Source organism: Astyanax mexicanus, chromosome 20 (genome assembly GCF_023375975.1).
Source record: "Astyanax mexicanus isolate ESR-SI-001 chromosome 20, AstMex3_surface, whole genome shotgun sequence".
Classification (NCBI taxonomy): domain Eukaryota; kingdom Metazoa; phylum Chordata; class Actinopteri; order Characiformes; family Acestrorhamphidae; genus Astyanax; species Astyanax mexicanus.
In genome coordinates this window covers 37,220,357-37,244,161 of record NC_064427.1, presented here as the reverse complement: position 1 = coordinate 37,244,161, position 23,805 = coordinate 37,220,357, and the positions used below count along the sequence as shown (strand labels likewise).

Sequence of the window (23,805 nt, the reverse complement as noted above, 5' to 3'; positions counted from 1 at the left end):
GCAATAATAATAAAAATAGTAATAACAATAAAAGAAAATCAAAATGAGATAAAAAAGCAAAAATACAAAACTATTAAAATAATAAAAATAATAATAATATAATAAATATGAGAATAATAATAATAAAAATAAAAATAAAATGAAAATAAAATAAGGAAACAAAATTAAAAAATTGAAAAAAGGAAATAAAACTAAAAGAAGAACTAAAATAAAAGTTAAGGATAAATAAGATTAAGTAAAACAGGAACAGGCTGTCTGAAGGCGGTTAGATATTAATAGTTTAAAATTATTTATAATTTATAATTATTAGCCAGAGAGGTTTACATGGATATTTATTGTTCAGATCTTCAAATCTGAATTTGGAATTGAACCAGAAATGAACAATTTTGTGTTTTTTTTTTTTTTTGTATGATTACGGTAAATTCTGTGGGCAATTTAACCATGTGAGCAGTCAATATATAACAAAAATAACAAAGAAAAACATTTAAATAGAACCAGTCTGACAACATGAAACATGAAGGTTAAAATATCTCAAAAAGCAACACATTATGCCCCAATTTGAAGAAATTCAAGAACAGATGACAAAACAAAAGGTTACAAAGTCATTTCTAAAGCTTTGTGACTCTAACGGACCACAGTGAGACCTATTGTTCACAAATGGAGAAAACAGTACAAAACAGCAGGGAACCTTCACAGGAGTGGCCGGCCTACCGAAATACTCCAAAAAGGGCATGGACAACTCATCCAGGAGGTCCCAAAAGAACCCAGAACAACATTTAAAGAACTACAGGTCTCACCTTCCTCAGTTAAGGTCAATGTTAATGATTCAATATTTAAAAAAAAAAGACTGGGCAAAATGGTATCCATTGGAGAGTTTCAAGAAAGATACCTCAGCTGACCAAAGAGAATACAATGGCAAGTCTCACTTTGCCAAAAAATGTCTTGATGATTCCCTGAATTTTGGAAAAAAAAAAATTCTGTCGACTGACGAGACAAAAGTGGAAAGTTTTATGTGGTGTACAATTTCAGAACAGCATTTCAGAAAAAGAACATCATACTGAAATTCATACATGGTGGTGGTAGTTTGATGGTCTGGGATGCTTTGCTGCTTCAAGACCTGGATAACTTGCTGTAATTGATAGAATAAAGAATTTGCTCTCTACCAGAAAATCCTGAAGGACAATTCAATTCAATTCAAATTTATTTATATAGCACTTTTTACCACAAAAGTTGTCACAAAGCAGAAAATATATTGGTTGGTTTGGACTTTCTTTTTTCTGATATGAAAATGTGTGTGTTAATCTGTTTGATCAAAAAACAGCACTATATCCATAAGGCAGATATGCCAATTATTATATTATATTTTATACAGGTCTGAGTAGATATTGGGTCTTACCAAGAAGGCATAAAATTGCTGCCCGACTAACTTGCCATAAAACAGTGTTTGTCTTGGTGAGAGATTTTGGTAACTGATAGACACACCTTCACGATGCACCTGAAGACGTTTTGTCCAGCTGATAGATTTTAAGAGGAGGCACATTATTGGATTAAGAGAAGTAGAATTGTCCTTTTAACAAATTGTTTGTCAACCATCTTGTCAACCATTGGATGTTTGTCAACCATCTTCGTCAAGCTGGTCATACTGGTCAACCATCATGACCAAGTGGTTGACCAGTGGTCAGGCTGGTAATGCCAGCTAGTTCATGCTGGTCATGCTGGTCACACTGGTCAACCAGCTCAGTCATGCTGACTAACACTAGTCAACTATCATGCCTAAGCTTGTTGAAATGTTTGGTTAAGATGGCCATTTGGAAGACCAGTGTGATCAGACCCGGGTTTGCTGGTTGATCGACCTCACCAACTTCATGTTGGCCCTAGGTTGGTCATACTGTTGACCAGGTTGGTCATACTGGTCAACCTCCATTGGCTATGCTAGCCCTGCTGCCCAACTACTCTACCTTGCACACATGGTCAATCACCTGGAACAAGATTTCATTCAAAATTCCACCAAAAAAACATATTATATGATGGATAAAAGCTAATCTGGTAAACCAGCTTGACCAGATTGAGCTGGACAGCCTCTGTGGACAGTTTGTTTCAACATTTTATCCATAATCCAGACATACCTGATATACTAATCAGCTTGAAAAGACTTGAAAAGCAGGAAAGAACTAAAGTATGCAAGTCAAATCCACGTTTAGATCAGCTTTTGGACGCACTTGCAGGTCTATACCGTGGGGGATGCGCTGTAGTCTCACTGATACAGGGGTTACGTAACGACGTGTTTACTGCAAGACATATTAATAGCACTGTGCCACAACAGCTAGCTTGCTCTGGGAGCTTCTTCACTGCGAGGGGAGACGGGGTTCACTCCGTACTGATGGGCGTCTCAGTCAGGTGCTCTGATTTCTTTTGCTGTCTCTCTGTCACGTTAGACCCTGGTGCTCTGACACGTCGTGGTCGGGGAGATGACGAGTGAGCAGGAGCCTATGTTGTGAACAAGACAAAACCAGGTCACAGACTGGCTGCTGTTGGTTGTTGGATGTGGGGGGTAGGGCGTGTTTACGCTGCTGAGGAGATGCTGGCAACACTCCTGGAGTGGTGTAATAAAAAGGGTCCTGGGGCATCCCTGCACTCAGTACAGCAGACTGACCCCTCCACGCTCTGACCACCTGACACCACCTGCTTTCACAGTTGGTAATGGCCAGTGGGTGTGATTTCTCTTTCACCAGTTTGCATTTGGTTATGTTTTATGTTGATGAGGTCTCTATGAATGCAAAACATTATATATGCTTATAGCATTTTTATACATAGAATGCAATATTAGATGATACATAAAAAACAAGGAAACAGCAAAAACATCAGCAGTAAAAAAAAAACAAAAACAAAATAAAATAAAATGTAAGAAATCCAGGTTTAAAGGAGTTCTTACACTTAAAATCCACTTTTTCTTGAGTTGTACAAGGTTTGGACAATGAAACTGAAACACTGGCTTTTAGACCACAATAATTTATTGTCCCGACGGACAGTTCTGGTGGAAAACGTAGAGTTGAGGTGCACATTGAATTCTGATGTGATTTGCGTCCACAGTTAATCCTGCTGGATGTGGTTGGTCCTTCTTGGTGGTATGCTGACATTACCCTGGATACCGTGGCTCTTGATGCATCACAAAGACTTGCTGTCTTGGTCACAGATGCTCCAGCAAGACGTGCACCAACAATTTGTCCTCTTTTGAACTCTGGTATGTCACCCTTAATGTTATAGTGTGCATTGCAATATTTAGAGCAAAACTGCTTAAAGCTCTTACCCTGCTAATTGAACCTTCACACTCTGCTCTTACTGGTGCAATGTGCAATTAATGAAGATTGGCCACCAGGCTGCTCCAATTTAGCCATGAAACCTCCCACACTAAAATGACAGGTGATTCAGTTTCATTGTTCAAACCCTGTATATTCATGCTGCACATAAAACTGTTCCTTGTCTGCAGTAGCTGCTAAAAGATCAGGAAAAGCACCTGTGTCTATGTCAACCAATTAATTATTATTCATGGCCTCGCCCACCTTGGCTTACGACCGCCCACAGACAGAACTGAAGCCACGCTGCGTCAATTTCTCGTGAGACAGGAGCTATCAGCTATCAACAATATGTCAAATGGCAAGTTCGTTCCTGTATTATTTGTGCAAATAACACATTAGTGTTATATGTTTTGTCAAATGGTTAGAATTTGCCTATGGAACACCACCAGCGAAGTACAACTGAGATAGGTAGGTATCTATGTTTAGAACAGTTCTGTTTGCACTAGTTAACAGTAAAATATATATATATTTTTTTACTTTCTGGACCTGGACCACCCACCTCTGTGTAAGTAACTAGGTTTAAATAGGATGTCCGGTGGATTTCATGTTTAACAGAGACTCTAAGACTAGGTCAGTGGCTGAACTGCACTTAGCAGGGCATTATTTCACATGTTGTAAAGTAAGATATGACATTGCAAAGACTGTTATTAGTGTAAAAATGTCTTTATTTTAAAACATTTCTAACTCTTTTAGCCAATCAGAGGTGATATTTTTGCATGTATGAATATTCATGAGCAAGACGCAAAATCCTACCGTTATACCGGATCACTGGAACACTTTTTTTTTCCCACAAAAAACAGCTCACATTGCATTCATTCTAGAGACCACAACTAGACATTTTAAAATGAATAAGACAACATGGAATGAGACTTTTAACATTAGTCAGATAGTCTTAATGGCTGATTGGTGTATAGAATTCCAGTTCAAAGCTTTGTAAATCTTTTGGGAAGCATCAAAAATGAACCATTATTACTGTTACAAAGCAAACATCAACACTGCTGTGGTAAAGTTAGCTTGCAGCATCATGTCATCAAAACCTAATCACCTCATGTGAGGCATGATATCAAGTTATTAGTTAAAAATAATCATTTGTTTTCATACTTTGCTGATAAACATAATCATAGTGTAAGTCAGTGTTGTTTTTTGTTCTAGTTCTGTAAAGATCCTCATTCCTCATGTTTTATTCTGCCTTTCCTTTATGAATATGTTAATTGCATTGGCAATAATGTGACTAGTAACATTCATGCCAATGAATCATTGTTGGAAGGAGTAAAGGAGAGAGAGAGAAAAAGGGAGAGAGAGAGAGAAGACGACTTTAAATTTAATGTTGATTTTAAATTTATCTCTACTGGCACAAGAACATTCTTAAGCCTAATTTAACTACAGACCTAATTTATACAAGCCTAATGTCTACTATCAGCCCCTTATTATAAAAGTAATACCTAAGGATCTTCATAGTCTAGATTCAAGATTTTTACTGTCACGTCACAGAGTACAGGTGTAAATCTATGTGGGTGAAAAACTTGGGTGCAGATTTCCACCAATGTGCAGAGAACAATATTTACAAGAAGAATAATAAAATAAAATATAATATAAAATAAGACATACAGATACATTTACAGTATAAACAATATACACAATACACTCAATAACAATAAACATAATAACTTAAACTATAGACGACGACTTGAACCCAAGACCCCAGCGCTGGGAGGCGAACGTGCTAATCACTAAGCCACCATGCCGCCGTGGCTTAGTGGTTAGCACGTTCGCCTCCCAGCGCTGGGGTCTTGGGTTCAAGTCCCTATCTGGGTGGAGTTTCCATGTTCTCCCCGTGTCTGCGTGGGTTTCCTCCGGGGACCCCAGTTTCCTCCCACAGTCCAAAAACATGGAGATCAGGTAAATTGGATATTCTAAATTGCCCCGAAAAATTCTGGTGTGTATGTGTAAAAGTGTGTGGTATGTATGTACGTTGTGTGTGTGTGTAAAGTGTGTGTAAATGTATGCATGACTGTGCCCAGATATGGATTGGCACTCTGTCCTGGGTAAAATGCTGTAGTGCTCGATGCAGTCCTCCAGGTGGACGGTCGTTTCCGGTTGAGAGTACGCTGTGCGCTATAGGCTGCCACTTCTCACCGGTGTGTGGATGTAATGTGCTTGTGTGTTAAAAAAAAACATGGAAATTGTAAAAGCGTCCTTGGGTTTCTAGAAAGGCGCTATATAAGTTCATATGTAACTTCATTCACTTCATAGACAAATACTGCACAGAACAAATATTGCACAGATGTAGATATGCAGATATCTAGAGTGTGTGTGTGTAGAAGTGAGGAAATAGTCCAGTAGGTGACAGAATAACTATGAGTAAGAGCAGGTAAGGAATGAGTTGAGTGGGAAGTGGGGAGTACAGGGAGCAGAATGCTGTATAATATGGAAAAGTCTGATAGATGCAGTGTAAAGTAAAGTGCAGGGTGCAGAGTTTGTGCCCTCATTTGACAGAGTTTTAGTAACCTGTGATTTGTTATACTACACATACTAATACAATGCACTGAAAAAAATGATGAGTAAATTTTACTTAAAAGAGTTTCGCAACTTTCTGCATTTGTTTTTTAAGTAAATGAACTTCAGTCAATCCTTTTTTTGCAGTTGGTTTCACTGCAAAAATTAATTGATATAAAGCCCACTGCAGCCCCTGCAAGAAGACCATCCAGTTAGGGACCTTGGGTGTGAAGGTGCTCGAGTCTCACGCCAAGGCCGAAAAAAAAAAAAAAAAAAAACACCAGCTTGCCACGAAAAGCCTCAGCGGGCTCAAGTTATCACTCTATTTAACACAAGCTGGAATTGGTGCTAAAAAGGAAGAACTCAGACACTCAGTTGAGAATGTAATTATTTTGATTAACTGAAACCTGCAAGAAGCCTGGATCCATCCATTGGCAATGAAAAACTGAAAAAATGGCTGGAAAAATGATTCTCTTGAATAGGGTTTTTTATTATGAACCTCAAAATCACAAAAATTCTTGAAGCAACAATTGAATCAAGTAAAAATTCAAAGTTCAAAACATTAAAAAAAAATGATTTTTTTTCTTAAATTATCAGAATCACTTGGCTGATTACATTTTGTGTTAAAATCACTGAAAACAAGCAAAATAATCTTACATTTAAAATGGTTGGTAGGACAAAAATTCTTATCAGCGATAAAAAATCATGATTGCCTTTAAATTACTCCAAACTCCCAACAAATATCTAGCAGGTTAAATATTTGAATCTGTTGGCGACTTCAAACAATGCTGAGAGTTCCTCCTGGTGAAAGACTGTGTTGTTTGTGACCCTGTGTTTCTGATCAGAAGTGTGCAAAAAGGCAAAAAGTTCTTTAGTGCAAAAGATAGAATGATCTGACAGCGAAGTAGTGTAACTAACATTATGTCCATTAAGTGACCAAGAAGGCAAAAAACTCACTGGTCCTCCTGTTTTTTTTTTTTGTTTTTTTTGTTTTTCAATTGCAGTCTGGATGCAAGAGTTTTATCACTAAAAAGAAGGGTGTTTTTTTTTTTACAGACGTCACCTTTAGAAACGTATCCTGTCCAGATAGGGCTTTAGAGTCTAAAGAGTGTAAAACATGAAATTCCCCCGGAGATCCTATGTAAACCTAGTTACACACAGAGGTCAGGTAGTCCAGGTCCGGAAAGTAAAAATACACCCCTGCAGCAGAACCACCCAGGCAGTGGTGGGGTTGGGTTTTTACTTTTAACTAGTGTTTTTACTTTTAACTAGTGTAAACAGAACTGTTCTAAATACACCTATGTTAATTGTACTTCTCTGGTGGTGTTTCAAAAATTCTAGCCATTTGTTCCTTAGCTCTGAATTACTGGGCAAAGCATAGAACACTGATATGTTATTTGCACAAATAATACAGGAACAATCTGCCATGCTGTTCCTAGCGCTGTTAGCTCCTGTCTGACAAGACGGTGTCAAGCTGCCTGTGGGCGGTCGTGAGTCGAGGTGGGAGAGGCTCTTATACTAATTCTCGGGTTGACGTAGACACAGGTGCTTTTTCTGATTGACTAATTTCTCTGAATATTTTCTTTTATTAGCTACTGCAGACAATAGAGGTTGAGGAAGAGTTTCATGTACAGCGTCATATACAACTAAGAGAGACCTATAGTATTTCACAAAAACAAGAAAATTTGGATTTTAGCTTTAAGAATTTTACACAAATATGTACACACAGTTCTCGCCCACTTCACCAAAGTTACAGAGTGCAGTTCTGGCATGCCTTATCTGGGGAAGCAACAACAGGGGCGTTTCTCTCCCTATTACAGGGCTGTAGAGCATCATCATTACGATAAAAAAAATGCCACATAATGTTGCTTTATGCCCTTCAGTGATCACTTGTGCCACTGCTATTGGGACAGAAATGACACTGAAGAAAGGTCATCAGTCAGCACCTTGAAACAGCACTGCAGACGTGCCTAATTAAACACAAATGATTGATCTCATCAGCTAATTAGCAAAACCTTCATTTGCTGGACATGCATGCTGTAAGAGGTACAATTGACCCTAACCATGCCAAAATGCTCCCCACACACAGGTTTTACACCACTTAACTCTTAGATGTATAATAAATGTTTGTAATAACTCTTCGTCTTCCTTTCCTTGGGCAGTCCTGATGAGAGCCAGTTTCATCATAACGTTTTTAAATATCATTGCATATGTATTTGAGGATTCTTTCAAATTTCTAAAAAGCAAAAAAAGCTGTTTCCTGCTTGAAACACTACATGATCTGGTTTAAGCTAGCCTGGTGATCAGTCATCATGCTGGTTTACATGAATACATTGTTTAACACAACATATGATTGTTTTGTATTTTTAGTTAGGAAAGCATTCCAAAAAAACGTTTCCTAAACCTTTTAAACATAATGTTTTTATTTGTTTTTAATATATTATATACAGCTCTGAAAAAATAAGAGACCAATTAATGATGTTTCTACTTGATTTTACTAAATTAAAAACCTCTGGAATATAATCAAAATGAAGATAGATGATCACAAGCCATCAAACCAAACTGAACTGCTTGAAATTTGCAGCAGGAGTAAAGCAGCGTAAAGTTATCCAAAAGCAGTGCGTAAGACTGGTGGAGGAGAACATGATGCCAAGATGCATGAAAACTCTGATTTAAAACCAGGGTTATTCCACTAAATATTGATTTCTGAACTCTTAAACCTTTATGAATATGAACTTGTTTTCTTTGCATTATTTGAGGTCTGAAAGCTCTTCGTCTGTTTTTTTTTTTTTTTTTTTTTGTTATTTCAGCCATTTCTCATTTTCTGCAAATAAATGCTCTAAATGATAATATTTTTTAATCTGGAATTTGGGATAAATGTTGACTGTAGTTTATAGAATAAAATAACAATGTTCATTTTACTCAAACATAAACCTATAAATAGCGAATTCCGTGGCGTGTACCATCACAACACACTAAACTGAACCTGAGGGAGGAGAGAGAGAAAGAGAGTGAGAGTGTGCGCGTGAGAGAGTGTGAGAGATAGATAGATAGAGAGAGAGAGAGAGAGAGAGAGAGAGAGAGAGAGAGAGAGAGAGAGAGAGAGAGAGAGTCGTGCGCTCCAGCTTTTTTCTCACTGCATCATGAGTCCACAGCGCACACGGAGCCGCTGGAGTTGCACGCGCGGTCAGCAGCAGCAGCGTCCAGCCTCCGCCACGAGCTCTGCCGCGCGCGCTTCTGAGGAGCGACGCTTCAGATTCCCGTCTTCCAGCCTGTAGCGCAGCGCGTGCGGAGCGGCGCCGCGGGGACCCCCGCTCAGGAGAGGACGGGCTCTGTGTATCTGCGCGCTGTGGAGGTCTGCAGGAGGAGCATGGCTTGATTACAGCACTTTTATTTACTCTGTATCTGTTGGCTGGAGGCTGCGGTTCCTCAGCCCTCCTCGCGCGCTACCTGTTGTGCCTGGACGCACCGCCGCAGGAGTCACGAGCACATGTGGGACGACATGCACGAGCCTGCAGGTGAGTTATTAATATCATTATTAATTTTTACCTCAGTTGTAGTGAGAAAACTAAACACGCTTACTTAATTAATGCACCAAAATTAATTTATGCAAAATCCTAAGGAAAATCCACAACCTTATGAACCCGTACTTGCTAGTGCTCGTGCTCTGAATCCTGTTTTATATAGAAGACCCCTGCTGTGGGGAATATAACAGCCCCCCACTCAGAGTAAAGCGCAGTGCGTAATGCTTTATCTCATCCAAACCCCAGAGGCTCCCAGTTAAGGGAAAGATTGTGCACTTCTGTTTGCTTCTGTTGGGAAAGAATTAGAAAATAACTATAAGCATGAATTACAAAAGATGTTAATTAGGTAGGGTTAGGTAGGGGTGAAAAAAATATATATATATACAGCTCTGGAAAAAAACGGTTTCTCTGATTTTGCTATTTATAGGTTTATGTTTGAGTAAAATAAGCATTGTTGTTTTATTCTATAAACTACAAACCACATTCTCCCTAATTCTTAATAAAATATTGTCATTCAGAACACTTATTTGCAGAAAATGAGAAATGGCTAATAACAAATAAAAACAAAAAAGATGCAGAGCTTTCAGTCCTCAAATAATGCAAAGAAAACAAGTCAATATAAGTTTTAAGAGTTCAGAAATCAATATTTAGTAGAATAACCCCGGTTTTTGGCATCTTGGCATGTTTTGTTCCACCAGTCTTACACACTGTGGAGAGTATCACAATATTACATTTTGAAATATTACAGTACAGTTCTGATTATCTAAAACACAGTATTCATTTTACATCAAAAGTTTATTTGTAAAGATTGCTGGCAGGCAGTAGCTCTGTTCCAAACGATTTCCTGCATCCAAGATAACCATGAATGTTATAATAGTATTAACCTTAAGTAACATTTCAAAAAAACTAAAAATAAAATTAATGACGTTGCAGCGACAATAAAACTGAAAGAGCCAAAACCATTAAAAACTGTAAAAAAATAAAATAAAAATAGCACAGCTAATCAGAGGACTTTACCTAGTTAGCATGATTTACCACAGAACATACTCAATTTGGCCTGTATTCACTAAACACAGAGTAGAAATTTGGAACATATGACATGACATATTTATAAAATACTGTCCTTGCTAATGCTAAGGCCAAGTTAGCTAACTTAGCTATGCTAGCTGTTTACCTCAGTTAATGTTATGGTCCAGCCCTGTAGCTAGAGCTTGTGTCTTTTTATCTGGAAAATTGAGCTGCTAAAGGCTTTATTTAATTTATTTTATACAAGTAGAGATTAAAAATTAACTTATTTTGACATTTATCTGCTCGTCTTGCTAGCACTGTACAATAATACAGCATTAGTGATCTGACTAATATGCAATATGGCTGTGGTCTACTGGAGTTTGTGTGTGGTGTGATTCTCAAAGTAGTCACTGCAATAGGACTTAAATTAGTCATTGTTCAGCATAATTGTTTAAAAAAAAAAAAGTTTTACTGTTTAAATAGTTTTTTCTAATCCATACTAATATTTTTCAGTTATGTAAATATGAACCTCAGATTTGGCTACTAAATTAAACTAAACAAATGTCATTACTTGACACTTCCCGAAATGTTGGGGAACATGTAAGATATATCTAGCTAACAGAGAAGGTTATAAGAATGTTTGGGATATATATATATATATATATATATATATATATATATATATATATATATATATATATATATATATATATAAATGTATGACATTAATGGTTTGCATCACAACATTATTAAAACATTTCTCACAGAACGTTCCTTGATAGAAAAATACTAACATTACGGAAACCTTAAATGTAACTATTCCAAAAACTAAAGATAAAAATACTCACACATTCAGGTGACATTGTAGCAGAATTCCCAGAATGTTTAAAAATGGTAAGTAAAAGGTTCTAGGGCTCTCAGTGGCCCAGCATACTGAGGCGCTAGCCATTATGATCCGAGCATCGCCTGTTCGAATCCTGATCATGGTTTGCATCACAACAATATTAGAACGTTTCTCACAGCCAGACCAATGCTAACAATATGGAAACGTTAAAAGTAACATTCCAGAAACTAAAAATAAAAACACTCACACATTTGAGTTACGTTGTAGTGGCATTACACGAATGGTTAAAAATGATGAATAAAAAGTTCTGGGGCTCTGAGTGGTCCAGCTGCCACTCTGATTCAAGAATCACTGGTTCAAATCCTGATCATGCTGTTTGCCATCAGCAGCCAGAGTCTGAGCGAGCACAATTCGTCATGCTCTCTTTAGGTGGGTAGATAGCACTTTCCCCCCACATCACTCCTAAGTTGATGTCGGTAAGCACAGGTATCAGAGCTGGGTCACTGCACTGCACTGTGCTCGCTGGCTACTTGTTAATGCTACATCAGCAGCAGTTTGAAAAAAGCAGGGGGTGGCTGACTTCACATGTATCAGAGGAGGCGTGTGCTGGTCTTCACCCTCCTGGTGTGTTGGGGCATCACTAGTGATAGGGGGATCTAGCTCAGGGGGTTGGGTATTTGTCTTATGAGAACTAAAAATAAATAATTAAATAAATAAATAAATGAAAATGCTCTAAGAACATCCAGACAACTTGACAGATAAAACGTTCTAAGAATGTTAACGGTAACATTCAGAAAACATTCTACTAAACGAAAACTGTTAGCTGTGGGTAGGCCCTTAAATTTCCCCAAAGTCAAATATCCCTATCTTGCTGCCATGTCGAGCAAATGGCAGCTTATGCTGCACAGTGTGCCTGTAAGGTTTCCGAGAGCGAGTCATGATGACAGCCTGAAGCCAAGCGCAGCCAAGTTCCTCTCTGTAGTTTCCTCTCTGTGTCTCCCTGAGGCTTTTTTTGGCCATTTCTGAGACTTACAGAATTCTAGAGATGGAATATACGCAGCAGCAGAACTCAAGAGAGGCTTATGTTGAGGTCCTTCAGCTTCTTCTCTTGAGGGCAGATAATCTCTGTGGGAAAGTCTTTTGGTAGATTCTTTTTGTGAGAGTGCTTACATTAAACCACCCATGCGGGCGCCCGTAAAAAATAAAGTTACTACATAAAAGTGCCAGGAGGAGGTACTGTACCTGCGATGCTTAAAGAAGCACTTTTAGTTGCATTAATTGACTTTTAGTTCAGTTAAAATAAATGTGCAGTAGGTATAAGGAATCCTTTTAAAAGTTGTAGAGCCACTACATATCATAAATGTTCTACACTGAGGAAAACCCTTCTATAGGCATTTTTTTCACCTCTGATCAGAGTCTGAACCAAGGTTCGTGTGTTTTTTGGATTATATACATGAGGTCTGGTTAGATTTTGATTACTCTGCACTTTTATTGAGTGCATTCATATCATTGCTGCATTTTGTCCTCAACTGGGAAGCTGTGTCTGCTTATTCTTGATAATGATTAGCCTGTGGTCAGTGAGAAGCCTTTCCAGCAGTGGTCGATGAGGCGATTGCATCATTAAGGCAATCGGGCAAATGTTCTAGTCAGTCGGTTTAGCCTCTAAATGTCTGTTTCGAGTTTAGGGCTACAACGGCTATTCAGCGTAATCGGCAACATCAAATTAAAATTAAATTTTAAATTGTTGATGCAGAATTTCATTGTTGATACATCATTAATATGTGATGGAGAGAGAGAGAGCGCACACAAGAGAAAAAACGGGGTGAAAGAAGAGGACGCACATAGTGAGAGAGTGACAAATCCTGAGCATCCTGATTGGCCTCTCTTCATGCTTAGTTGGCCAATTAGATTTTTGTGTAGCTGGGACTTGCAGCGCATGAGAGAGAGAGAACACACAGTCTTTGCTAGTTCTGTTCGCTACACAGTCCTATATTACCCGTGGTGAGTTAAATTACCTTACATAACATTAACATTACTAACATTAGTTAAATTAATATAAGTGTTAGAGAGATACTGTAGTCTGTACACTCCATTATAATTAAGTTATATTTTATGGTAAGTACAGATTTTAATAAATAAAACTTAATTTTCTTAGACAAACAGTCATTTCAGGGAGGTATCTCCTTGTAAAAATAAAGTAAAAAAAAAAAACATACAAGTGTATCCTAGAATCTCCTGAAAATAAAATTCAGCTTGTGTGAGTGTTTCTTATAATATACTTTTTTATTTATCATTTAATATAGGTACGTCAAACTATTCAAATGTACTGCAAAGTTGGTCTTGGGGCCTAAATGTTTAGTTACTTCAACTTACCAGTTGGAAGTACAAATGAAGGGCATAAATAAATAAATAGCAGATTAGTCAACTACTAAAATAGTCATTAGTTGAAGCCCTAGTCGATTTGTGTTTCCCACACTACCTCAACTTTTGGGGCGATTCTTTGATTTGCATGGGACAATGGTCTTTAAATCACTGTAGATCACAGATTTGACTTTTGTCTAGTTAGATAGCTGTTAATATTGAATAAGTCACCATAAAATCCCCCGAGAGATTTTCACCCCATTCCTACAGCGACATAAACACGCTGGCTACCAGCCTACTGCTTTGTGTGTGGTTATATACAGGGGTAGAACAATGAAACTGAAACACCTGTCATTTTAGTGTGGGAGGGTTCATGGCTAAATTGGAGCAGCCTGGTGCTCAATCTTCATTAATTGCACATTGCATCAGTAAGAGCAGAGTGTGAAGGTTCAATTAGCAGGGTAAGAGCACAGTTCTGCTCTAAATATTGCAATGCACACAACATTATGGGGGACACACCAGAGGCTGGAGCATCTGTGACCAAGACAGCAAGTCTTTGTGATGCATCAAGAGCCACGGTATCCAGGGTAACGTCAGCATACCACCAAGAAGGACAAACCACATCCAACAGGATTAACTGTGGATGCTGTAAGAGGAAGCTGTCTGAAAGGGATGTTCGGGTGCTAACCCGGTTTTGCTGCCCAAATCACGGCAGAATTCAATGTTCACCTCATCTCTCCTGTTTACACCAGAACTGTCCGTCATCACAATAAATTATTGTGGTCTAAAACCAGGTGTTTTAGATTCATTTACCAACCGCTGTAGTTGTTAACATTGAACAGGTAACCATGGCAGGAGCCGCCACTGATGAGTAGTAATGTCCTATATAACATATTCCAGATACACATGTGACACTGTGGATCGAGAATTTAAAGGTCCATACAGTGCTGGAATTGGAATGGCCCATCCATCAGTCGCCTATTCACAGACAAGCTCACTCACAAGATAACACCACACAACTTAAAGTATCATACTAATGATACTAATCATACTAATATCTAGCATGCTAAAGCATCTAACATATAGCTTATCTAACACTGTCTGTGCTCTGTAGATTACTGATTTCCACTACATAGAGAGTTTAATGCATCAGTGTTTTCAATTGTTCTGTACGTAAGTTAGTTATGATACAGGTAAAGACATAATTACTTCTTCAATATGAAAGTTCACACTCTGTTCTTGGTAAAAAAAATCACAGAAATATATTTTTGCCACATTTAAGAAGGAGTGGGCACTTAACAAAAGTACTTTTGAGGTTTAGACCAGGCTACTGAGGCCTGAGAGTGGTCCTAATGGGCTGCAGGGTGTAACGATAATGGCTCGCAATACTGAAAGCCATTTTGTCCGTGATGTACAATCCCAACACTCATTAACCAAAATCCATTTCTGTGGTCTTCTCTGTTTCCTTTCTGAAGCTTTTTTTTCTGGTTTAATGTCCCCCCACCCTTCTGCTTCTCTAATTATCAAACCGATGTTAGTTGCAGCCATCCGAGTCGTTTCTTGAATAACAAGAAAGCCATGAGTAATGCCTCTGCCGTACATGTGGCAGAGTGGGGTTAGATTTCTAACTAGGGGTGTGACGAGACATTCATCTCACAAGACGAGACACGATACAGGGTTCACTAGAACGAGACGAGACGAGATTTTAAAAGATTTTAAAGAAAACTTTTAAAATGAAAAATGACTTGAAAAATAGAGTTTTATTAGATAAATTGGTACCACTTTAAAATAAGACTACCTTTATAAAGGGTTTATAAATGATTTACAATTAGTTTATTAATGGTTACTAATTAGGTTGTAAATGCCTTAAAAATCATTAATAATAAGTTATAACACATACATAGAAAGGGCAACGATATAGATGGCTGTGTAATATAGTTCACTATTTGACAAACAACAGGTCATTGTTGCCCTTTCTACGTATGTGTTATAACTGATTATTCATCATTTTTAACGCATTTATAACCTAATTAGTAACCATTAATAAACTAATTGTGAGCCATTTATAAACCCTTTATAAAGGTAGTCTTATTTTAAAGTGGTACCGATAAATTCATATTACGCAAACTCGACAGACTGGTTTCTTTCACAAATGGTGTGTAGAAAAAATAGAAACAATATAAATAAGTGCAAATCACAGCTATTAATATTAAGCCCAAGTGTTTTTGCTCCTAAATCTCTTGTAACTTCACTATGTACAGTGGCTTGCGAAATTATTGAACTTTTCCGTATTTTGTCACATTACAATCACAAACATATATATATTTCATTAGAATTTAATGTGAAAGACCAACACAAAACATTTCCAAATTCCAAATTGATTTGAAATCATAGGCTGCATATGTGGTTCTTCCAAATGCCGGAAAAGTGAATGTCCTGCTACACCAAGGCAAGCAGGTGAAGCCTCCAAGAGACATTAATCCACCTCTTTCACGCTTCTTTCTTAACGAATCATCATGCAGCATCATAGAGCAGCTAAAGGTTTCTGGAGGAGAGTGCTCACGATCCAGTACTGTGGGCAGCATGCAGATGGTCACAATAGGCCAGCACTGCCGTGAACAGGGTAGAGTACAGGAACTAATCCACCTTTTCCACTCAGATAAGCAGAGCCAATCGTGCTTTCTTAAACCTCTGGCCTCCAATGGCTGTGGAACTGTGAACATTAGAGCTCTAAACCTAGAAATGAGATGTATATAGTATGTAATTCCTGGATACACACTCAAAAATAGATAGATAGATCATGAGTAAAGTGTACTTGAATGTAAGTGAGGTTAGGGAAGTGTTAGTGTAAATAATTAAGTGGTTGAATAATAAAGTCCATGTGGTGTGACTGGGTTAAACTCGGTCAGCAGCAGCATCCCGTCCCCGATGGGAGGAGTTAAAGAGTCTGATGGCTCTCGGAATGAAGGACTTTCTGAGTCTGTCCATTATATATAATGGAATATGAAAGATTTCTTTGGAGTACTGTTAAAGAAGCACCACTGGTGTTTTTTTTTTTTATTGGCTTTACTTTATAGCTTCAATCAATTCGAGCCATGTAAAGTATATATTCACTCACTGGAAAATGCACAGTGCAAAAAATAGCACATACCATGAAAACCTTTCTATTTTAGAACATATTCAAACATACTGAGAGATGGAGATTATGAACAATAAACAAAAACAACGGAAGAAATTACTTTTAAACATATGTAATGCACAGAAATGTATGTTTTATTGTGATGAAAAAGTTACTCAATTATACATTTCCCATAACCATATACCTGTTTCTGATTTTCCCACTCCTTTATGCAGAATTCTTTCAGCTGTTTGATGCTTCATCCTCACTGTTTGTATGGATAGTCTGAAATTTTATTTAAGCCCCTTCTGATACAGTGACAAACTCATTGTAAATTCAATAAAGGAGAGCTAGCCAGGGACTTTACATTCATGGTAGCTTCATGTGTTTTGATTAATCAGCCCAACGTACATTCCAGAAGTTCTGCTCTTTGTGTAGGCGTTTCCTAATAGATTTAGGTGTTTTCAGCTCATTATGCAACACATCCTTAGGGAATGACATTGGAAGGGCTTATTTATCTTATTTAAACCTCAAACATTAGTTTGGTTTAACCCTGATTGCTGATGAGTGAGTGGATCAGATCACCATGACCAGATCAAAAGAGGCCCTTGGGAGGTATTTAAAAAGTTCTCACATCTCTCATCTTTTTCTTGAGGGCTGAGTGGCCAAAAGGGCTGAATCCCAGTCATGCAGTTTGCTATCAGCTGCTGGAGCCCTGAGAGAGCACAATTGGCCTTGCTCTCTCTGGGTGGGTAGATGGCGCTCTCTCCCCACATCACTCCAAAAGATGATGTCAATCAGCACAAGGCATCTGTGAGCTGATGTATTGGAAACCAAGTTGCTGTGCTTTCCTCCGAATACGCTGTGATGCTACCCAGCAATGCTACCTGCTATCAGCAGCAGTTCAAAAAGAGGTGGTAGCTGACTTTACATGTGTCGGAGGAGGCATGTGCTAGTCTTCGCCCTACTTGTGTTGTGGTATCACTAGGTGACTAGCAGCTGAATGTGTGGAACAATCGGCCTAGCTAAATTGGGGAGAAATTTAGAAATAAATCTTAAAAAAAAAAGAAATAATCTTTTCCAATGTCTGGAGTGGAGAACTTTTAAAACAACTGTTTCAATGTATTATATATTTTATCATGGATTTCCAGGTAGCTCTTACCACAGTTTATATTGATGGACATCATCAGGTACATCTTCCATCAGAAAGAGACCAAACAAGTTTGATTTTAAATGAGGTGTGAGGGAAGGAAGGACTTAAACAAACTATAGAACACCTAGACAAAAAGCAGGATTTCTGGAACATGTTTGGTGCAAATTAAACACAGAAATGGAGCAAAAGAACCCACACCTACTGTGAAGCATGGAGGTGGAAATGTCATGGTTTCGGGCTGTTTTGCTCCTGCAGGGCCTGACATGCTCTTCATAATTGAATGCACAATGATTTCTTCACTGTATCAGAGGGGGCTTGAGGAAATTTTGAGGCCGCCCATACGAACAATAATGATGAAGCATCATTTAAAATCAAACTTTTTGGTCTCTTTCTGATGGAAGATGTACCTGATGATGTCCATCAATAAAAACTGTGGTAAGAGCTACCTGGAAATCCATGATAAAATATATAATACATTGAAACAGTTGTTTTAAAATGTCTCCACTTGTAAACTCTTTTCCAGACATTGGAAAAGATTATTTCTTTTTTTAAAGATTTATTTCTAATTTTCTCCCCAATTTAGCTGGGCCGATTGTTCCACACATTCAGCTGCTAGTCACCTAGTGATACCACAGCTGAAAGAATTCTGCATGAAGGAGTTGGAAAAATCAGAAACAGGTATATTATTATGGGAAATTATATAGATATGGGAATGGTAATATAATTGAGGTTATTTCCAAAGGGGGAAATACCAGCTATAAAGGGGGAATCAGGTGTCCTAATTTTTTCTTTACAATAAATTTCTTTTTACATTTTTCTTCAGTTGTCTTTAGTTATATAAGCTCCGTCTCTCAATAATGTTTAATGAAGCTCAAATATCCATATGATTAAATATGTTCAAAAAGACAAGGGTTTTTAATGGGTCAAGCATAACAGTATGACCACCTCCTTGTTTCTACACACTATTATCCATTTTTTTCAGCTCCACTGAGCATATATGAGCACTGCTATAATCTATAATTACAGACTGTAGTCCTTCTGTTTCTATGCATTTTTATTATCCTCCTATTACCTTGTGCTTCAATAGTCAGGAGCCCACATGAACACCACTGAGCAGGTAGGTTTTTCTTTGGTTGGTGTGTCATTCCCAGCACTGCAGAGCTGGTGATAAACAAAAGAAATCTTCAGGGGAAAATACTTTTCACAGCACTTTATAGAACTATATAGTGCACCTATATGAAAAGTGGAGATGAAACGTAGAAACATGGATAATTGTTGTTGAAACAAGAAGGTGGTCATAATGCTATGCCTATTCCATGCATCTATGACCACCTCAGAACAATCTGGTTCAGTTTAAATTAGATTTAAATTTATTCAGACGTATGGCACCTTTCACAATAGGTGTTGTCACAAAGCAGCTTCAGAGCAGCCAGGTCTGAACCTCTGTTCAACAAGCCAGTGGTGACAGTGGCAAGAAAAACAACCTCACAGAAAGCTTGAGAAGAGCCAAGCCTCAAAAGACAAACACATCCTGCTGTGGTTGATACTGGAAAGCACAATATAAAATACCAGAAAATACCAGAAATTAAAAAAGAGTCTAAAAAAAATAAAAAATGAATTCTTTATTAACTTGCTGTAACACTGTTGTGCTGTTAATGTGCTGCTTTTAGCTACAGAGCACCAGTGAGCTGGAATTCACTACAGGAAACCCTAAAACTCAGCTCGCTGGTGTTACTAAATTATTTTAAACTTTTAATATCTAACCACCTCCAGACAGCCTGTACCTGTTTTAGTTTTTCTTTTACCTTGTTATTTATTTTTTTTATATTATGTTTTATTCATGCTTTATTCTTTTTTATTTTTATTTTCAATTCCTTGTTGTTCTTTTACATGTTTTTAATTTTACTTCTCTTTGTTTTAATCGTTTGAATCAATCATGCTTTATTCTTATTTTAGTTTTTATTTCCATTTTTACTGTTATTCTTTTACCGCGGAGCTTTTTAACTGTAACTGTATCGCGGAGCTAAAATACTGTCGCGCGGAGTTTTTTAACTGTACCGCGGAGCTCACATACTGTCGCGCGGAGCTTTTTAACTGTACCGCGGAGCTTTTTAACTGTAACTGTACTGCAGAGCTAAAATACTGTCGCGCAGAGCTTTTTAACTGTAGCGCGGAGCTCACATACTGTCGCGCGGAGCTTTTTAACTGTAGCGCGGAGCTCACATACTGTCACGCGGAGCTTTTTAACTGTACCGCGGAGCTTTTTAACTGTACCGCGGAGCTCACATACTGTCGCGCGGAGCTTTTTAACTGTAGCGCGGAGCTCACATACTGTCGCGCGGAGCTTTTTAACTGTAGCGCGGAGCTCACATACTGTCACGCGGAGCTTTTTAACTGTACCGCGAAGCTTTTTAACTGTACCGCGGAGCTCACGTACTGTTTTTTCCCCCGCGAGACAAGTTTAAGCTTGACGAGAAATATCGTCACGTTTTAATCTTGCAAGATCTCGTGCCACCCCTATGTTTTATCATATTATATTTTGTTACTGTATGTTTTATCACAGTAAAGAGAACTGAGAATGGAACTTCTCCTAACCCTCCTCCTCCTCTTTTCTACTCATTCTCAGTGTAAGATGGCCTAGCAGCGATGTCCCAACTCTACTACCGCCGAACGGACAACTCCTCGTACAGAGACCGCATCCCTCTGCGGATCGTGCGGGCGGAGTCGGAGCTGTCACCTCTGGAGAAGGCTTATCTCAACGCCGTGGAGAAAGGCGATTATGCCAGCGTCAAGCAGTCCCTGGAGGAGGCCGAGATCTACTTCAAGATCAACATCAACTGCATCGACCCGCTGGGCCGCACCGCCCTCCTCATCGCCATCGAGAATGAGAACCTGGAGATCATCGAGCTGCTCCTCAGCTTCAACGTTTACGTGGGGGACGCACTGCTCCACGCCATCCGCAAGGAGGTGGTGGGGGCCGTGGAGCTGCTGCTCAACCACAAGAAGCAAAGGGGAGGCATGCAGGTAGGACCTTCAATCCACAAGTGATTTTTTTGTACAAAACCATGGAAGAACCATGTTTGCTTCCCTAAATAAAATGTTCAGGGTTTGTTCTGTAGTGAACCATATTTAAAAAAAAAAGAGTTTTAATAACTTATTTATGGTTTAAACCATGTCGATAGGACGCACTGTAAAAAAAAAAGAAAAGCAAAACTCAGTATAAACTAAAATATAAGAAAATACCAGAAATTAAAAAAGAGTTAAAAAAAATAAAAATGAATTCTTTATTAACTTGCTGTAACACTGTTGTGCTGTTAATGTGCTGCTTTTAGCTACAGAGCACCAGTGAGCTGGAATTCACTACAGGAAACCCTAAAACTCAGCTCGCTGGTGTTACTAAATCAGTTTAAACTTTTAATATCTAACCACCTCCAGACAGCCTGTACCTGTTTTAGTTGAGTTTTTCTTTTACCTTGTTATTTATTTTTTTAAAAATGGGGGCAGTGGAGCTACTGCTCAATCACAAGAAGCAAAGGGGAGGCATGCAGGTAGGACCTTCAATCCACACTCCTACAAATACAGGCAACCAAAAGTCATTTTTTTTGTACAAAACCAAGGAAGAAGCATATTTGCTTCCCTAAATAAAAAAAATGGTTCAGAGTTTGTTCTGTAGTGAACCATAATAAATAATAAAATGGGAGTTTTAATGACTTATTTATGGTCGATAGGATGCACTGTAAAAAAAAAAAAAAGCAAAATTCAGTAATTGTTCTCCTTAAAGTGATTTTTAAGTCAGCACCAAAAACAATAAATACTGAAAATAATTATTTAAACTAACATTATTAGGTTTCTTGTTAAAAGTTTGCGTGACTAAATAATCTGTGTTGCCAAAATGTAAAAATCGTAGTCGAACTCTGTAAAGCCCAAACTATTAAATAATTGACAGAAAATTCCAATTCTTTGAAACTGGAGCCCTTTTTGGTTCTTTTGAACAAAAAAAAAAAAATCAAAATATCAATTTGCATATATGAGTTTCAATTTGTATCATATTTGATACAACGGGTCTAAATAATAATAAAATTTCAAAGTAATGAGAACATTTTAGTTATTTTTTACTCATTGTGTAGTTCACAACCTATTTATTTTGTTTTTATTTTTATCTTTTTATTTATTTATCCTCCCCTAGCTGCTCTGTCACTTGAATTTCCCATCCAAAATCCTCTTCAGAGCATCTTCAACACTGTATTTTTTTGCCATCTAAAAACACACATAGACACAAAAAAACTAATTATTGTGTATTTTCCATTGAATTCATCAGTGTTTAGTGAAAATCAGTGTGCAAAAGGAAGTTACTAGCAGTTGTTTTATCGCAACACCTACCTAGTCATCAATCACGGTACAGCAAATTGCATATCTAATTTTCTGCTCTAAATGTCCCAAACTATGTATTTTAAATATTTAATTAGTTTACTTGAAAAATAAAAACTGTATGTTGCTTGGTTTTATGTGTAATGCATGAAATACAATTCAATGACAGTTTACAGATTTAGAGTTAAGCTACCTTATATACCTGCTGTATCAAATTTGATACGTCATTTTCAACACGGTTTTCCTAAAACATAGATTATGAAATATTAGGTAATTTCACATTGTATCAACCCAGTAACTGTTCCTATTGCTGTTCCACAAAAAAAAAAAAACATTTTCAAAATTGGCAAGGTTTTCTTTAAAATCCACCTGTGTCCTCTTCCTTATTAATGGCAATTTTCTCACATCCCTGGAAATTCCTCTAGTGAACGAAATACTGCCACCTGTGGAATTATCCGTGCACTGCATGTATATCATGGTATACATTGTAGAGGTTAGATCGGGCCCAAAAAATCAAACCCGACCCAGCCCGAGCCCGTGCACGTTCTGCCCGAGCCCGACCCGACCCGAACCATAAACTGTCATTATGAGCCCGAGCCCGACCCGACCCGACCTGCCCCGACCCATAAACTGGCTGTTTTCGGGCTGTTTGAATGAGCGAAATATGATCAGAATTATGTTAATTAACACTGTAACATAGAAGCATAGAACTATTATTTAGTTAAAATGATTTTTAAGAACAGCTAAACACAGTGCTGCAAGTCAAACGCGGAGGAGTTCACGTGCGAGAGAGAGAGAGACAGAGAGAGACAGAGAGAGAGAGACACACAGAGAGAGAGAGTGAGAGAGAGAGAGATTTGTGTGTTCTGGTGTATGAGCTACTCACAGGTAAAAAGGTTCTCTTTTATCTCCTCGTGCTCATATTCTAGTCCCACACATAACTCTGCAGCTCCCTCAGTGTTTTCTGTCGTATTTTGCGGCTAGCGCGAGCGCTTACAACTAACACCGCGGACCGCGAGGTGCCGCCGCACTTGTGCCGAATCCGCTACTGAATCCGACTCCCGCTTCGCGGACAGAATCGGCACAACACCCCCCGCTGTACAACTGCGGTAGTGAAAACAGCGCTTATAAATAAAGTAGTTTAGTTTCACTTTCAGTTTTCGTTATTTTCTTTATTTTATTTAAAAATAAAAATAAAAATAAAAAACAGACGCCTGCATCTCAGACTATTTTCTGGAGCCCGAACCCGACCCGGCCCGAGGAATGTGGTGGGAAATCTCAGCCCGTATACCATCGCTGTCCTATGAAAAACACATATCTCTATTTCTGTCAATGTTTAGTTTCTTGTCAAACTGTTTCTTACACTGTGCCAAAATATCTTGATGGACAGACCAATAGAAACTCTTTAAATGAGCTGAAATAAACTCTTTTTATATTGACTTCCAATGAAAGATTACAAGGTTTTTTATCTCTCCTGTAAAGTTGATGTTTTGGAGATTTAGAGTGTTTTTCATTGGACAGCGACGATATAGACTATATACAGGCTGGGTCCAGCTGGTCACGTTTGCATTACTGCA

The 23,805-nt window shown here is 38.1% G+C and overlaps 1 protein-coding gene across 2 annotated transcripts in view; it reads left to right on the top strand.

Moving 5' to 3' along the window:
- The first annotated feature begins 8,980 nt into the window (after nt 1-8,980).
- Nucleotides 8,981-23,805, top strand: part of trpc4a (transient receptor potential cation channel, subfamily C, member 4a) — a 55,883-nt gene continuing 41,058 nt past the window's right edge. The window contains exons 1-2 of one of the 2 annotated variants that reach the window (XM_022681439.2): nt 8,981-9,370; nt 20,487-20,884. In XM_022681439.2, coding sequence (XP_022537160.2) covers nt 20,507-20,884 — 378 coding nt within the window. In that variant the 5' untranslated portion in view covers nt 8,981-9,370; nt 20,487-20,506. Of the gene's footprint in view, nt 9,371-20,486; nt 20,885-21,387; nt 21,409-23,805 lie in introns of those variants that run through there. The other variant, XM_049468926.1, reaches the window with a different exon arrangement.